General features: G+C 49.0%; 1 protein-coding gene across 1 annotated transcript; it reads left to right on the forward strand.

The window, feature by feature from the left end:
• Positions 1 to 438: 438 nt before the first annotated feature.
• Pes1 (pescadillo ribosomal biogenesis factor 1) lies at positions 439 to 16957 on the forward strand. The gene is made up of 15 exons (XM_021652280.2): positions 439 to 581; positions 6069 to 6148; positions 7014 to 7167; positions 8301 to 8410; positions 10421 to 10592; positions 10679 to 10768; positions 13084 to 13200; positions 13296 to 13370; positions 13752 to 13844; positions 13999 to 14129; positions 14476 to 14601; positions 14702 to 14886; positions 15317 to 15504; positions 15592 to 15753; positions 16583 to 16957. The coding sequence occupies exons 1-15, from the start codon at positions 558 to 560 to the stop codon at positions 16664 to 16666; spliced, it is 1791 nt and encodes a 596-aa protein (XP_021507955.1). The 5' UTR covers positions 439 to 557; the 3' UTR covers positions 16667 to 16957.
• The last annotated feature ends 874 nt before the right edge of the window (positions 16958 to 17831 follow it).

Below are 17831 nucleotides of genomic sequence, written 5' to 3' on the forward strand. Positions count from 1 at the left end.
CTCTATCGTGTGAAGTAACAACGTAGGCCTTTGCTCCATTTTATCCTAAAATGAGCAAACAAACTAGGAGCAGCTGAACCTAAGGCCAACAAGGCAAACCCTGGCCAGCCAGGTTTTAAATGCTTAGCAACGGTTACCACAATTCAACTTCGCTCTCGCCAAAGGAAAGCTGGCCACTCAGTATCCCAGACAGTGCAGTCTCCCAGCCTTCAGCCATGCTCTATCCCGAAATGCAATGGGGCTCACGTTATCAAACAACAGCCTTTAGGGTGACCATAAAACTGCCTAAATTTCCACACTAGTTTAAAGCTTATCTACATAAAGTTGGCAAATGAGAAAAGTATTGAAAGAACGGCCCCAATGACTGAGCTGTAGAGAGTTTGTTCGTAAATAACGAGGTCGTCAACAGCCCAACTTTCCCTGCACTCGCACAGGCATGTTTTCGGACAGCCCTGAGCTGGCGGCGTGGGGTCCTTCAGGGGCCTAGGCAAGGCACGTGCGGGAGGAAGTGGCTCTGCCTTTCCGCGCCGCCTGTGGGGGTTTCTCAACGTGGAGTTATGGGAGGTCTGGAGAAGAAGAAGGTGAGTGAGTTGCCGGGGTGGTGGGGCTTCGGACTTGGCACTTCCTTTGGCTTTTGGGGACCGAGCGGTCCGAAGACAGCCACCCGCGCGTACCGACTGTACGCGGCTCCCTTGGAAGCCATGGAAGAACTGCGACATGCTCTCTGTGAAACTATGAGGAACAGGCAGAGCCGCCAGACAATTACAGAGGAATCGGCGGGACGTGGAGTTCATCATTAAGACTTAGGACTTCTTCAGTTGAGCCAAACCCGATCAATCAGATGTGGCCTCCTTACCGGTGTCACTTTTCCCCATGGACCAAATAACGAGAGGAAGTGGCCAGGGATTGTTAAGTGCGCTCTAAGAGAAGCTGAGGAGGAGCAATAAAGTGGGGAGTAACGCAGAACACTTCAGACAGGTCTGGGACATGAAAGGGTTGGGAGGTGGGGGTGGTCCTTAACCTTCCCCAACGGAATTCGCTGCACTCAGGTAAAGAAGAGACTTGTATCTGCGTGCAGCTGTAGCCTCTAGCTGTAGCTTAAAGAGGCTCAGGCTCCTACCGAAGTGTTTTGTGGTTTATATAGGCTTAGGCATTGTCACAGTCCTGTGAATGAATGTCTCAGGGTGGTCTTTTTCTCCTTACCAGTTTTACAGAAGCTGAAATTTACAGGTTTCTGATTAAGACGGTTTTATCGTTAGCAGAGGGAACTTGCTGTCGGAATGGGCATTAGTGGTGATCACTTCTCAAGGAAGAAAAGCAGATGCATACCTTTTTGAGAAAAGGCCAAAGGGTGAACAGGTTAACCAAAGCAGAAGTCAGTACAGTTTTGGCTTTCTTGTCTCAGATCAGAGACAGAGTTTCTTATTCCTCTGCAGCCTTGTGTTTCCTCAGCAGGAATTGATCATAATGTGAAAACTTGCTGTTTTTCTTTTCTCCTTCAGAAACACTCAGCAAAGGAAACTGCAGGGGAAACTAAATGCCGAAGCCAGTAGGTAGAAAAGGCTGGCAGTGTGCAGGGTTTTGGAAAGACAGCAATCTGGCTGTGATACAGTAAATACGGGAGGTGCTGGCTAGGTGAGGTTGGGGGCTGTATCATGGAAGGCTTGGGATTTATTCTGCATGGAGAAGACAACTAAAGAAAGTGACTTGATCTGAGTTATTCTTGCTTCTGTAAAGAGAAAGTGTGGGATTGGAGAGACTTTAGGATGGGATGAGGAAGATGAGATGGGCTCAATTCTTTGCTTTGGCTTGCAAGTTTCTGATACCAATCTGTTTTGTTGTTGTTTTTAATTATTTTTTGAGGCTATGATTACATTATTTCCCACTTTACTTTACCTCCAAACCTTCCCACATATTCCAGCTTGCTCTCTTTTAAATTCATGGCCTCTTTTTAAAATTATTTGTTGTTACATACATACATGATTGTACATATATGTTCCTAAATATAAATACAACCTGAGCTGGGATGGGGGGTGCAGGCCTCTGGGAGGCAGAGGCAATCAGATCACTGTGAGTTCCAGGCCAGCCTGGTCTACAAATTGAGGCCAGGACAGCCAAAGCTATGCAGAGAAATCCTGTTTCTAAACAAATAAAAAAAAACCAACTCAGTTGTGCTCAGTTGGTATAATATTGCTTACATATGTTTTCAGGGCTGACCACTTGGTATTGGATAGCCACCTGCTGTGCTCTTTCCTGAGGAAGACTGTTTCTCCCACTCAGAGCAGTCCTTAGTTGCCTGTAGTTCTTTATGTAGGGTTCAGGTCTCTTGGGCTTTCTTGCATGTACATTAGCAAGTCTGTTGTTTTTGTCCAGTGTTTGGGCAGTCATGTTGGTGAAAGTTTATGGGTGTAGCTTCTGACATCCTTAGGAGACACAATCTCAGCCAACTCCTTGGTCCTCTGGCTTTTAAAATTTTTCTCATTACTTCTTCCACAATTATCCCTGAGCCTTTGGTGTGGGAGTATTTTGTAAATGTATCCAATGGGATTGGGCTCCACAACTCTGCATTTTGACAGGTTGTGGTTTTCTGTAATGTAAAGAAGTTTCTTTGATGAGAGGTGAGGATTATACTTACCTGTGGGTATAAGGACAAATATTTAGACTGTAGTTAGGGGTTATACTGTTCAGTAAAGTGGTGGTTATAGATTCTTCTTCAGGATTGGTGACTTTACTAGCTCTGGGTAGGTTTCTAGTACTGGGCATGATTTTTCAATGTTGAGAGAGTTTTGTTTGTTTTTTTCTTTCTTTTTTTTTTTTTTTCCAGTCAGGGTTACTCTATGTAGCCTTGGCTGTCCTGGACTCAGTTTGCAGACCAGACTAGCCTCAAACTCACAGAGAGCCGCCTGCCACTGCCTCCCCAAATGCTGGGATTATGGGTGTGCACCGCTGTGGCTGGATGTTGAGAGAGTCTTAAATCCAAGTAGAAACCTGTTGGTTACTGCCATGGTATTCGTACCGCTACTGCACCTTTCAGGTTATTGCATCAAGCTGACTGTTGTGGTTGGTTGACATAATAGCTGGGTAGGACTGTTGGTTGCTTCCTTCCTTTGGAAGCTTGGGTAACTCCTTCTAAAACCTTGAAAGCTAGTCCTCAGGGAGGAGACTTTCAGATCAGTGGCTTCTGACGCCTGTATCTGAAGTAGATAGGACTTATACCCACCTCTGGGAGTAACTAGGGCAACAGCCATAGCTTTTAATGTTTTGGAAGTCTTTTGAACAACCCTGACCGGCACCTGAAAAGAGGGTTTCTCATGCCTGTGTTGGGGCTCTTGTTGGGTGATCTTTGACTCTTGGAGCATTGCCGGCCCCAGTGAGAGAATTTCATGATATATGTATATTTATACACAGGCTCTCTGTATTATAGGTTTGTTCTGTTTTGTTTGTAAACAGATAATAATATGGTCCCTTAGGACTTTTTCAGACATTCATACTGTTACTTTACCCTCCTCACTCCTTCTGTATTTACCTCCATTCTTCCTGTTTTTCTCATTTACATCTGTCTGATCACTTGTTCCCTGATAATCCCCCTCTGTTCACCCCACTTCCCAACTCCACTCAGTGGTCCCTTCTTACTTTCCTGGTTCCTACAGTTACTCCAGGATCTATTCTCACATCTGAAGTGTAGAGCCCAGAGCCTCTGATGAGAGAGAAGATGTGATGCTTATCTCCCTGGTATACTTCACTATGATCTTTTTAGTTCCATCCGTTTACTAGGCTAGACCCTGAAGCAGGATCCCAATTTGTTTTTAACCTTACACACTCTTAAGCATCCAGAAAGTGCTAGCTGTTTGGAACTACAAACTATAAGAAGAAAAACCTGATTCCGCAGGCAGAGGTAGGCAGAGCTCTATGAATTTGAGGCTAGCCTGATCTACATTACAAATTCCAGGCCAGCCAGTCCTACATAGTGAGACTTTGTCTCAAAATAAAAAGGGAAGCATGCCCTAGAGGTGCAGGTGGAGCTGTGTCAGCAAGCTAGTTCACTCCTCACCCTGGGTGTGACATCTGAGGTCAAATGATTTGTTGTGGGAAGGGCTTGTCTTACACATTGTGAGGTGTTTAGCAAAGTGTTGTACTGTCCGACACACATATTCTAATCCAAAACGTTAAATCACCATGTGAACCAGGTTTAATGTTTGAAATGGCAGTGCACAGTAAGAAGAGATACATGTGGCACAGGAAAATGGACGTTTTGTTCTTCAGTATTGGGGTTAGTGGTGGGATTGAGGTCTCAGTGTATATCACAGGCTGGCCTGGAACTCATGCTCCTCCTGTTTCTACTTTCTGAGAATTGGAATTATAGGTGTTTACCACCATGGCAGGAATATTTCAGTGGGAAATACTTTTCTATTTTTAAATTTGTTTATTTTTGTGTATATGTATGTGTGTGCGCGCTCTCAAGAACCATGGTGCACATGTGGAGATCAGACAGTTTGCAAGAGTCAGTTCTCTCCTTCCCCTGTATGTGTTCTGGGCTCAAACGTAGGTCACCAGGATTGGTAACAAGTGCTTTTACCTGCCGAGGCATCTCATTGGTCTCAGTGGAGAGCACTTGTAATGACCTGTGAAGCTCATCTTTGGCTATCCCAGGACTTTGCATGCCCCTGTTCTCAGTGGACAGTGGGTGTCTGCAGGAAAGGAGGAATAGCGTTTCACGCTTGTATGGTTATTTGTAACAGGTAGTTCAAGGGGCTTTGACTCTAGCGCTGCACCTGGGTACAGAAACTCCCCCTATCTCACTACAGAGGAAGTCCTTGTCTGGTGACGTGAGTTATGTTTCAGGCTCTTTGAAAAAGGATGCCGTTTCTCTCTAGCAGTGATGTGAATGAGAAGCAGCATCTTAACAGCACAGACGTTCAGGTGATTGACAGGACAACTTGTTCTTTCGGAGGCAAGTTAGGAACCAGGCTAGTTGTCTTCCTCACCCTCATAGTATCTAGCTTAATGCTTTGAACATACTTGCAGTCTGGTGAATGAAGGGGGCTGGGAGACAAGCATGATATTACCCCTGAAGGAGGGGGAAATGGCCAGGAGATAACTTAGATGTTACAGTGGCTTGCGCTCTACCTCGGAAGAAAATGCTCTGTACTCAGATCTGTAGTAAGTCTGTAGTACCAACATTTCATGGGGCTGTGAGGAGGAAGGTGTGAATGTTTGTGGGATTCATATAAAAAAATCTAGTGGTGATGAGGTGATTATAATGACAAATAAGATTATGAACACAGGATTACTTAGGCATGCAGGCTCTGGACTCAGGCCTAGGTTTGGAAACCCAACCCCTGCTTGCTTGCTTGCTTTCTTTCTTTCTTTCTTTCTTTCTTTCTTTCTTTCTTTCCTTTCTTTCTTTTCTTTCTTTCTTTCTTTCTTTCTTTCTTTCTTTCTTTTCTTTCTTTCTTTCTTTCTTTTCTTTCTTTCTTTCTTTTTCTTTTTTTAACTTTTATTTTATGTGCATTGGTGCTTCACCATGTATATCTATGTGCTGGAGATTACATACAGATCTTGGGGTTACAGATAGTTATGAGCTCTTGTGGGTGCTGGGTTTTGAACCCAGCTCCTCTGGAAGAGCAGTCAGTGCCCCCAACATGCTGAGCCATCTCTCCAGCCTCCAACCCCAGCTTTTAAGGTGTGTGACTTGAATGGGCTGTTTTATTGAGCTCGTTTCTTTGCTGTGAAATGGGCAATTCTGATGGCGCTTATCCCACAGGCTTGTGAGGATGGAGTGAAGTCAGTTGTGGCATAACTATACTAGACAGGATATAGAGCTGGTGCTAAATACTTCAAGAGCCCAGTGTCACGTGCATGCACGTCTCCTCAATGCTGGCCGCCACAAGGACAGTACGCAGCTCTTTTGGCAGGTCATCTCCCTCCCTGCAGCAATCCCCATCCCAGAAATATCTCTGCCACCTACCCAGAATCTTAGCTCTCTCTATAATTCGCTTATTCTAGACTTGGAAGCCAATTACTGCGGTCGTCACTAACAGAGAATTGTTTGCTTTTTCCTCCTTCAGTATGAACGAGGCTCTGCCACCAATTATATCACTCGAAACAAAGCCCGGAAGAAGCTGCAGCTGAGCCTGCCTGATTTCAGGTGAGGGTGGAGGGGAGCAGAATAGGGATTGTGTAGGAGCCTGACATAAATGCACAGTGAAAACTCCACCACCTCCCAGCCTTGAGCTGCCTTAGGCTCTGGAATATTCTTCTTCCTCAACTCTTCGTAGTGAGCTTTGCTTTGCCAGTTGAGGTCTGAGGAGAAATCAGAGAACTGGCTCTTCACCTTGGCCTGTCTGAGTGTTTGCCCTTTACCTCCTCCCTTCTGACAGGAGACTTCCTGAATCCTACAGCTAGGCACTTTTGTAGAGTCAAGTCCAGCTATGTCTGCAAGTCTATGGGTCCTTCCATCAGGCTAATCCTGACCTCTGCACCTCCCCTGTCCGTGTGTGTGTTGGTTACGGTTTTCTGTTTTGAAGAGAATTTTCTGTTGTTTGCTTGTGTTTTTGTTTGTTTGTTTGCAGGGGTGGGCATTGAACCAGGAGCGTCACATGCTACTCAGTACTCTGCCACTGAGCTTTATTCCCAAGCCTGTTTTTTTCTGTTTGTGTGTGACAAACTCCCATAGTCCAGACTGTCCAGACTGCCCTGAAACTTCGGTTCCTCCTGCCTCAGTGTCCTGAGTGCCAGAAGTGCACCACTGTGCTTGGCTGTCCCTCTTAGAATGCTTAGCCCTCTACCTTTTATATGTCTGAAATATTGACTTCTCAGTATGGCAGTTCCTGATGTAGGTGCTGCCAGCCTTTGTCAGTGTCCTGTCTGCTTGTACTGTGTGTTTAGGAATTTGTGGTCATCAGACAATTCCACTTGAAAGATCTCTAAGCACAAAATCCTGTGCTTCTTGGTCATTCTTGATTTCTAGGCCCAGCTGAGGCTTTGCCCTTAATAGATGGCTTATCTTCCAGGCGGCTATGCATCCTGAAAGGCATTTATCCTCACGAACCCAAGCATAAGAAGAAAGTTAACAAGGGTTCCACAGCAGCCCGAACATTTTACCTCATTAAAGATATCAAATTTCTTCTCCATGAACCCATCGTCAACAAATTCCGAGAGTACAAGGTGAGACCTGGGCTTTGGGTTTGCAGCTGTGTAACTCACTGGCCGTGGACAGCTCCCTGATCCAGGAGGTCATTCCTGGAGAGAGACTCGAAAAGGATGTCTCCAGGGTTCAGTGAGACTGCCTGTGTAGAAATCTTTTGCACAGGATCTGCATATAATTGTTAGCCAATTCTGTCCACTTCAAAAAAAAGATTATTACTATTATTTTTTGCCCCCAAGGCAAAAATGGTATCATTTCAAAGGCTTTCTGGTGTTTTCTATGCTCCTTGTCCTCTTATTCTACCTCTTTGTGAGGTTTCTCCCAAGGCACCTGGGCTTCAGTTCTATACATAAACATTAATGCTCCAGTGCCACAGGGACAGCAGAAACCCATTTCCACCGTGTGCAGAGTGGAAAGTAGACTAATTGAAGTTAAACCACTGCCTCTGGCTCCTCTGACTGGAAGCAGGTTCTACAAGGAGTGGACGCCACCTGCTGGTCAGCAAGAGTCTGGGCAGCAGCTGTGGCTGAGTTTTGCAGCTACAGCAGACAGTGCTAGAAGCGGACAAGCAATGGGAAGTGTGTCTAACACTTGCTGTTTATAATCCCACATACTGTTTGGGCTTCTTAGGAGCTCTGGGGCTGGTTTGAACAGTTCTTGGGAGAAAAAACATTTGTTGGTTTGGTAGATGTAGCCTTATAGTTTATCTCAGGTTTTCTCTCTCTCTCTCTCTGACTGACTCTCTGTCTCTCTCTCTCTGACTGACTCTCTGTCTCTCTCTCTCCTGAGTAGCTTGTTATCCATAGAGGTAAACAGCTAGTTTTTGGGTGGTGCCAATAGGAGTGTGCAATAAAAGCTAGCCCTTCTAGCCATGATCTGCCTCAATGTAAAACAGGGTTAATACACCTTCTCTTCCCTCTTCCTAGTGTGGTGTCAGCAATATCTGTTCATCAGAGGGGCCCCCGGGGCTACCTCTGGTCACTGTCATGGGTCTGGGGCTCCATGGAGTTGGCTATTTGGCAGATCTTGGGTGAGGGGCCTAATGGCACAGGTACATGGCTGTGACCAGACAGACTCCTGCCCCGTGTATGCACCCTCCACGGAGGAGACACTCAGAAGCCCTTGCCACAGCCTCGATGGTCCCTTCTTCCAGGTGTTTGTTCGGAAGCTCCGCAAAGCCTATGGGAAGAGTGAATGGAATACTGTGGAGCGCCTGAAGGACAATAAACCCAGCTACAAACTTGACCACATTGTCAAGGAGCGGTAAGTGCTGCATTGCTGCTGAGTGTTGTCCTAGTGCTGGGGACTTGGTGGGGACAAGACCAACACTTGCCTGACAGAATTAGACCGAAACTCAAGCTAGCAAGTCGGTGTCATGACTGTGAGTCACACTGGGTAAAGTTCTCTGTCTGCTGCAGAGAACCGTGGTGTATGGTAAGGTTACACTGATTACATACCGAGAGAGATCTCTGGAAAATGACCTGTTTGAGCAGAGACAGCAGCAGAGATAGGCCCCATGGTGGGAGAGCCAGAGCCATGGTGACAGAGCTGTGGTGTTAACTGTTTCTCACTCAGCCTTCTCAGAGTCCCTCCCCTTCACTAGCTAATCAGGGATTCCTGCCTCTTCAGGCGAATTTGGCAAAAGCCTGAAGACCCTCTAGTTCCCACACTTTGGATGGAATGTGTTTGGTATCTGCTGGCTAGAAGCCATCATTGCTGCCAAATATTCTGCAGTGTTCATAATAGTTGCCACAACAGAACACTTTGGCCTGGAGCTGAGCAAACTCCTAGTAGAACTCCTAGACTAGTATCTGTTCTATGGAAGGATGGTCTAGGCACACTTAGTCGCAGAATAAAGAGCCTAGCTTTCTTCCTGGGATGTGGAAGAAAAGGCTTTGGCCTGGGAGATAGCAGTTGGTATTAAGAACTGGATGGCCAGAGGACAGGGACTACTCTGAGCAAGTCCACGTCACTAACAGACATTTTGTCCTGCCCGTGACACAGCTATTATGTGGAAGATATTGTGGGTTCATTCACAAAGCAGAGAGCATCTGGTCTCAGCCAGAAGCAAAGCGTAGGGGAACCAGGTAGTCCAGGAGAGGTGTGTGCTTGCCCTGTAAAGCACACTGTGTTAGCTTTGTTTACAGAGTGGAAAGCTAGGAAGCGGCACCAGGGAGGCCAAGGGAGCTTCCTGCCTCTGCTCGGGAACCTAGACAGTTGCCCCATCACCTGGCAGCTCCCTGCTAGGCCTTCCCTTCATGTTAGCCTGGCTTTGAAGACTAGCGGACCTCTCAACTCATTTGCAGCAAGCAGTGTTATCTGGGGCCCGGGGCCTGACCCTTTAGAGCCCTTTAAGACATGGCAGATAACATCATTATCATCCTCCTTTTGAGACAGAGTTCCTCTTTGTAGTCCTGGCTATCCTGGAACTCGCTATGTAGACCAGGCTGGCCTCAGAACTTGCCTGTCCTGCCTCCCACCTGCTGGGATAGAAGGCTTGTATCACCTCCACCTGATCTTCCTTCCTTTTTTTCTTTTTTTAAATTATTTTTTATTTTTCCTTGCTTTTTTTTTTTTTTTTTTTTAAATTCACTTTACATCCTGGTTGTAGCCCCATCCCTCTCCCCTCCCAGTCTCCCTTCCTCCTTGCCTTTTTTTTTTTTTAATGGTTTTTTTGAGTCAGGATCTCATTACAGCTCTGGCTGTCCTGAAATTCACTCTGTAGCCCAACTCCCAGAAATCTGCCTTCCTTTGCCTCCCAAATGCTGGGACTCTGTGTCTTTTCTGTGTGCCACACTTCTGTCGCTGTTTGGAAACCATCACAGCAGTGGTGCCTCTTGTCCAAGTGACACTTTGTCTTCTTCATTTAGCATGGTGTTCCTGGAAATACACTCTTACTCTAACTGACATGGTCCCAGCCAGCACTTCACATTGGTTCTGTCACTTACACGGATCTGGATGTTGAGAAATAGGAAGACAAGACCCACTCAGGTGACCTGTAGCCAACTTGGTGCCCTCTCATTCACAAAAGGTGACAAGTGGCCAAGGTTCCTGTGCTGTGTCTTGAGGTCATCAGAATTCACTGGAGCAGCCAGTTCATCAGTGGTTACAGGATTGTTTGCAGGGTGCACGGCCAGCTGTGGGGAAGTTGTTACCACCAGCATGTTAGGAAGTAGCTATGGCAGTGCCAGGCTTGGGTGTCAGGGCCTCCAGGTTGAGTCCTTTGGAGCCCCACGGAATGGGCTCACGAGCACTGCTCTCACCACCCTGCAGGTACCCCACATTTATTGATGCTCTGCGGGATCTTGATGATGCTCTGTCAATGTGCTTCCTCTTCTCCACCTTTCCACGGACGGGCAAGTGCCACGTGCAAACCATTCAGCTCTGCCGCCGGCTCACTGTGGAGTTCATGCACTACGTCATCACTGCCCGAGCCCTGCGTAAGGTGACCCGAGCTTCTCCCTGGGAGCCCTGGTCCTCTCCTGTCTGTCACCCCTTGGTTTTCATACCGTCTCCCCCGTTCCCTCCCAGGTCTTCCTGTCCATCAAAGGCATTTACTATCAGGCTGAGGTTCTGGGCCAGCCCATCGTATGGATTACACCCTATGCTTTCTCCCATGATGTAAGTGTACCTATTGAGAGAGCCTTGTGCTGGTTCCTGGAAAGGTGTGGCTGGGGTGCCATCCCCCAATTGTTGGCTGCTGTTCAGGGTTGCGGTGGGCAGGGTAGGGAATGTGCTCTATAACCCAGTCAGTCAATAACACTGATGAGTCACAGAATTCTACGTTAGTATGTACACTCAGACTCATAGGCTAATCTTAGCTAAACTTGTCCCACTGCAGCACCTCTGCTAGAGCCGTGGTTCTCAGCCTTCCTAATGCTGCAACCCTTTAATACAGTTCCTCATGCTGTGGTGACCCCCAACCATAACATTATTCCACTGCTACTTCATAACTCATTTTGCTGTTCTAAATCATAATGTGAATATCTGATACACTGATGGCCTGGGGTGACTCAGAGAACCATTTGGTAGATGACCTTGGATATGTCCCTTCATCTTTCTGCCTCAGTTAATAATGTGCTAACACCTCAGCCTTGCCATGAGGACTTCAGAGCAAAGAAGTCTTGAAAGGATCTGGTACTGAATGGGTGGCAGTCTTTGTGGTGAGTGGGCAGTGAGGGTAGCTCTGGAGGCTTTTGTACAGCTACCACCTGGATCAAGAGGCAGAGCCCAGCCCTCCTCTCAGACCCACTTGGGTCCTTGTTGCCACTCTGCCATGGACATAGCATAACAACAGTGCTTCACTCCTCTCTGCCCTGTCCTCCCCACAGCCTGGAGCCCAGGGTGACTCCAACGAAGGGAGCACATAGCACTGCCTCTTACTAGCTTCTGTTTAGGTCCTTGGGATTGTTCCTAGGGCCCTGCTAAGAGCCCTGATCCTAGCTGGGCTTGCCCCCTGAATTGTCTGTCTATGGGCTATACTTGGCCTCCCTTCCTGCGTGTTCATTAAGCGGGAACTGGTACCTTGCATGGAGAACAGTTGTTGCAGAGTGAACTCAGGCTCTGTGTCCCCCCGGGCTGTAGGGGGTATCTGAAGCTGGAACCTGGCCTGTCTGTGGTACACTGCTCTGTCTGTGGAACTTGTGTCTGGACAAGATGTGGCCTTGGAGCTCAGTGATCCCTTTTTCAGTTCCTTGAGGCAGGCTTGGGGAGCCTGGGTGCATGGCTCTTCTTCCCCTCTCCATTTCTCTGCTCCTCCTCCTTCCTGCCTTACTTCTTTGGCCCTTTCTGTCTTTCCTTCTCTCTGATGTAGAACCCCCATGATGCTCAGACTGGTCTTTGTCTGTCTTTGGAGCGGTGAATAGGGCCCTGTGAGGGCCAGCCTCCACACAGCTGGCCCTGGGGGAAGGGCATGGGCTGCCCATGCCTCCTTCCTCCCAGCTTGCTGCCAACTGCTTCCTCTTAGCAAAGGGTGCTTGTAACAAGGACCCACATGTGCCCCTCCTCTGGGCAGCCAGCACTGGGCATACAGCAGTGGGGCTTGGGGTAATGGCAGTGGTGAGGGCAGGGTGTACCTACCCTGCTCAGTACTATGGAAAATGGAGTTTGTGCTTGAATGCCTACCAGGAAAAGCCTGGTGGTATAGGTTGTGGCCTGGTAGCAAGATGGAGAACTAGCTCAAAGTTATGAGTGCCCCAAGCTGAGGGGATATTGTGAACATTATCAGTTTTGACAGTTCTTAGAAATGTTTCTTATATACTGTGTGCCTCCCAGTGTTTAGCAAGGCTTGGTGGGGCCTCTCTGAGGGTGAGCCATTCTAGAGTTGAGACACTTGGGTCCAGTTTGTAGAGGTAAGCTGTGTACTTCTCTGCCTGCTGGATGGCAGCTTGGGAAGGTGGTCTGCCTCTGCCTCTGCCTCTGCCTCTGCCTCTGCCTCTGCCTAGTCATGGGTCCTTAGGCTGGGTCAGAGATGGAAATGCTAAACTCTGAGCTTCATCACAGCCTCTCTAGGGTGTGGGCGAACTGAGTCTTATTCACCTGCTACAACTAGCCACACTGACTTTCCAGGACACCTGCGTCAGCAGATGTCTGGATCCTGGGAAGGCTGCCTTCCTAGTATTCCCTGAAGCAGATCTTAAACACATTCTGGGATGGGTGGTGGTGGAGCTGTTGGCTCTGACTTTGTCCCACTGACAGTTGAGGAGTGGGAGGGCCAGGAGGAGGTAGGGTAGGCTGCCATGGGGTGGACCATCTCCCCTCTTGTCTATCCTGGCTCTCCTTTACCACCTGGGAACCCAGCATGGGCCTCCATGTACCCATAGCCTTTGTGCCCTCTGTCCAGAGCCTCACTTGTGCTTAAGATGCCTGTGAGTGTAACGCCTACCTCCGCCCCTTCCCCATGCTAACACTGCTGATGTGTCTTCTTATACCTCCAGCATCCAACAGACGTGGACTACAGGGTCATGGCCACCTTTACCGAGTTCTATACCACTCTCCTGGGCTTTGTCAACTTCCGCCTCTACCAGTCACTCAACCTTCACTACCCACCCAAGGTAGAGCCCTAGCACCTTCTCACCTAGCTTGGATCTAGCCTTTTTAGCCCCACACTGAGGCAAGGGGCTGTAGTTGTCTTTTTCCCTCTTCCCAGCTTGAAGGTCAAGCCCAAGCAGAGCCAAAGATCAGCGAGGACACATATGCATTGGACTCTGAGAGCTCTATGGAGGTAAGAAGGGCTTGGGGTGGGGCCCATTGGTTCTACATCATTCCAAAAGCATGGTCTCTGTGCCATGGATAGTAGCTGTTTTGGCTAAGAGGATGGTCTTCCAACTTAGCCTTAGAGCTCAGACCCAAATGTGGCCTGGAGCTGTTCCCCCAGAACCCCCCAAGACATGGTTTCTCTGTGTAGCCGTGGCTGTCTTGGACTCACTTTTTAGACCAGGCTGGCCTTCAACTCACAGAGATCCAACTGCCACTGCCTCCCTGAGTGCTGAGATTATAGTTCCAGGTACCTCATCCCGATGCCTGAAACTGTTTTTGCTCCACACCCAGATAAGGTTCCCTGCCTCCAAGCAGGCCACCTTGCAACTCTGTTCTCCACCCACAGAAACTGGCCGCCCTCAGTGCCAGCCTGGCCCGAGTAGTGGTGCCTGCTATAGAAGAGGCTGAGGCTGAGGCTGATGAGTTCCCTACTGATGGGGTGAGTACTGTGCTGCCTTCCAGAAGGGCACAGGGTGGGACAGGATAGGGGATGGGCCAGTACCCATAAGCTGGGCTCTAGAGGGAAGCTGCAGTCCCTGTCTGGTGGTGGGGCTGGGTGGCCTGGTGGTGTGAAGGTTGGCCCTTCTCTGCAGGAGATGACAGCACAGGAGGAAGATCGCAGGAAAGAGCTGGAGGCACAGGAAAAACACAAGAAACTCTTTGAAGGCCTGAAGTTCTTCCTAAACCGAGAGGTGCCCCGTGAAGCATTGGCCTTCATCATCAGGTAGGGAAGCTTTTAGGCAGCCCATAATTCTCTGTGGCTGGACAGTGTTCCCGTCTCCACCCTGGCCCGGAGGTCTGCTGGTAACATGGTCAGGGTGTCCCTCTTCTCACAGAGCAGTGTGTAGAGTGGTTGGCCAGACAGACACCTTCAGAGCACTGTGCTGAGGGGAAGGCTCCTGTTTTGTTCTGCGGTCCTTACTGAACCAGGAGCACAGGTGTTCTCCCAGACAGGAGGCAAGCACAGGCACTTCCTACAAGGTGGCTTTGTTGGTAGTAGGTCCAGAGAACTAGCTTCCAGGGCCAGGAGCGCATGCCTAAAAGGCTTACTGTTTTTCTGGCACCTGTAGGAGCTTTGGTGGGGATGTATCCTGGGACAAGTCTTTGTGCATCGGAGCCACCTATGACGTCACAGACTCTTGCATCACCCACCAGATCGTTGACCGGCCTGGGCAGCAAACCCCCATCATTGGCAGGTAGACTCTCAAGGCCCCCTAGGGAAGAGGGGCCCTGGTGATGCAGGGGTACCTCTGGTTGTGCCCATGTGACCTTTCTCTGCTGGCCACTCCGCACCAGGTACTACGTACAGCCCCAGTGGGTGTTCGACTGTGTGAATGCTCGGCTCCTCCTGCCTGTGGCAGAGTACTTCCCCGGAGTGCAGCTGCCCCCACACCTTTCTCCCTTCGTATCTGAGAAGGAAGGAGATTATATTCCCCCTGAGAAGCTGAAGCTCCTGGCTCTGCAGCGAGGAGAAGACCCAGGTGAGCTGGGCAAGGATGGGTGGCAGTATGGACAGGCTCCTCTGGGTGGATCTGGCCCCTGTGCCCAAGCTGGCCATTCCCCTTGGCTACAGATTTGGCAGAACTCCAGAGAAGAGGACAGCTGGAGTAGAAAGTCCTCAGCCTTTCAAGCAGTTGCAATGTTAGTCTGGGGTTGACATTTGGAGTAGCTGAGCAGAATGACCTAGGGGTTGTCAGTGTTTGCACAGGTAGCAAGAATGAAGGCCTTAGAGTTTTCTTTGAAGGCAGCTCAGCTAGGGCTGTGGGAGCTGCTGGGGCCATTGGTGGGGCATCCTTGAGCTGCCTTTAGAATACAGGTAGGCAGCAGAGTCGGTGCTAGGGCCTGCCTTTACTGTGCAAGGGAAGAGCCTTGAGACATAAAGGCCTTTCAGAAGTCATGTGCTGTCTGTAGGAAACTTGAAGGAGGAAGAGGGGGATGAAGATGAGGATGAGGACGAGGACAACGAAGATGATGACAATGAAGGTGATGGTGATGTTGCAAGGGAGAATGAGGCAGAGGAAGCCATAGAAGCGGATTCGGAGGAGGAAGAGGAGGAAGCGCACCTGTCCACCTTGGAGCAGCAAAGGCTAGAAGGAAAGGTAGAGGAGCAGTACTCAAAGCTATGCCTGGGAAGCAACCCATTAGCCCAGAAGCCAAGTCCACATGCAGCTGTGTTGTTTCCCCAGAAGCCCCGGGTAGTGGCCGGCACCGTGAAGCTGGAAGATAAGCAGCGGCTGGCCCAGGAAGAAGAAAATGAGGCCAAACGCCTGGCCATCATGATGATGAAAAAGCGGGAGAAGTACCTTTACCAAAAGATCATGTTTGGCAAGCGGCGCAAAATTCGAGAGGTAAGTTTTTACCCTCCAATGAGGGGGGCTCAAGACTGTGGGCTGCCTTTTGGACACGCCCGTTTGACCCGGGCCTCTTCCTTTAGAAGTCTGTTTGATTCGGTTTTATGCAGCTGGGAATAGAAGCCATGACTTCACTCATGCTAGGCAGTTCCCACCACTGAGCAGCATAGCTGCCCTGAGGATGGGGCTGTCCCAGTAGACGCAGGAAGTTTTTCTTAAGCTTCTATTTGCCTGTTCACAAAACCCACATGTGACAGGTGTGTTGGCTGGGTTTTGCTTGGTGTTAGAGCACTTGGTTAGCTGTAGAAAAAAGGAGAAACCAAACAAAGCAGATCTTCACTGAGGCCTCCAGAAGTGGTGGCAGCCTTCCGTTGGCGGGGACTCTACCAGATCCCTCTTAAGTAACAGTAACCGGTGTCTTCTTAGTTCTTTCCATGACATGTAGTGATACCTGTCCCCTGCTGGTGGGTATGCTCAGGAAACCCCCAGAGCAGACCCTGCCAACCTCGGAGTGGTTCTTAGGAGCACTGCTTCTGGCTCTGGAAGGAGTCTCCTCCTTGTGCCCTCTCTGCCAGCTCCCAGGGAAGGTTTGAGTGGTACTCATCTTCCCTCAGAGGAGCTGGTGGAAGAGTGGGCCAAAATATAGAGCTGTATAGGCAGTGGTGAGGGTTCTGTTCATTCACCCTAAGATTCAAGTTGAGGTCTCTCTGGTAATTTGTTAGTTTCTAGAAGCTCTGTTAGTGACAATAGCTCCAGCAAGGGAAGAGATCCCTCCCTCCCTCCTCGCTCCCTCCTCACCCCCATCCTGAGTTCTTCCTTCTTACAGGCCAACAAGCTCGCAGAGAAAAGGAAAGCCCATGATGATGCTGTGAGGTCTGAGAAAAAGGCCAAGAGGACAAGGCCTGTGTGAGCTTCAGTCATCCCTCACTGAGATTTGGACATGCAGAAGCGAAGCACACACACCAGCCAACACCCTTCATACTTTCGGTGGTGTGTGGCCAGCCCGAGCCTTCGTAGGGTTCATGCTGGCATCTGGACAAAGAGGCCTCTACCCAACCCAGTTCTTACTCCAGGAGACTGTCTGGCATCCTCATTTTCCCTGGCTTTCTGAAGCCTCCTACCTATCTGCACATCCTGTGCCATGGAGAAATGGCGGGGAGCTTTTGTTATTAAATGGCTGGACTTTTCGCAGCCAATTGGATTCTGTGTTCAGAAGCCTCCCTGGGGTTGGAGAGGAGCCACCTGGATAGACCCAGATAGGGTCTAGGCACACTAGAACTCTGGGTCCAGGGATGGTAGGAAGACACAGGTTCTGGGCTTGGGCTTCACACTTGCCCTGGCCTGGTTCCTGTTGGTGCTCAGGCTCTACTCTGAACCTGTTTTGTCAAGTTAAGGCTTGAAGTTCTAGAACCTTCCCGAAATGTGAGGGTTCACTTTTCTAGTCCAGTCATGGTCTATAAAAATCAACTGGCTTCCTTTTTTGGTGGAGCTCATGAGAAGGTGATAGATGTCTTAGTCAAGGTGTCTTGCTGCAACGAAACGCCACGTCCAAAAAGCAAGTTGGAGAAGAGTTTTACTCGGTACACTTCCACATGACTCTTCATCATTGAAGGAAGTCAGGACAGGAACTCAAACAGGGTAGGGTTCTCGGGGCAGAGCTGATGTGCCGAGGCCATGGAGGGGTGCTGCTTACCGTCTTGCTTCCCCTCACTTCCTCAGCCTGCTTTCTCACAGAACCCCGGACCACCAGTCAGGGATGGCACCACTCACAGTGGGCTTGCCGCTGCACTGATCACTAACTGAGAAAGTGCCTTACAGTTGCATCTCCTCGTGGAGGCATTTCCTCAACTGCGGCTCCTTCCTCTCTGATGGCTCTAGCTTGTGTCAAGTGGACACAAAACCAGCCAGTGCAACTGACCCCTTGTCAGCCTGACACACAAACTTCATATTAAGACACAACCCTTCCTTTTCTTACTCAGCCCCAAGATCTCATTAAAAACATAAATGACTTTCAAAAGACCCACCGTCTTTACAAATTCAAGCACATTAAAATTTCAGTCCTTTTAAAATAGCCC

The sequence above is a fragment of the Meriones unguiculatus genome, chromosome 12 (genome assembly GCF_030254825.1).
Source record: "Meriones unguiculatus strain TT.TT164.6M chromosome 12, Bangor_MerUng_6.1, whole genome shotgun sequence".
NCBI classification, from domain to species: Eukaryota; Metazoa; Chordata; class Mammalia; order Rodentia; family Muridae; genus Meriones; species Meriones unguiculatus.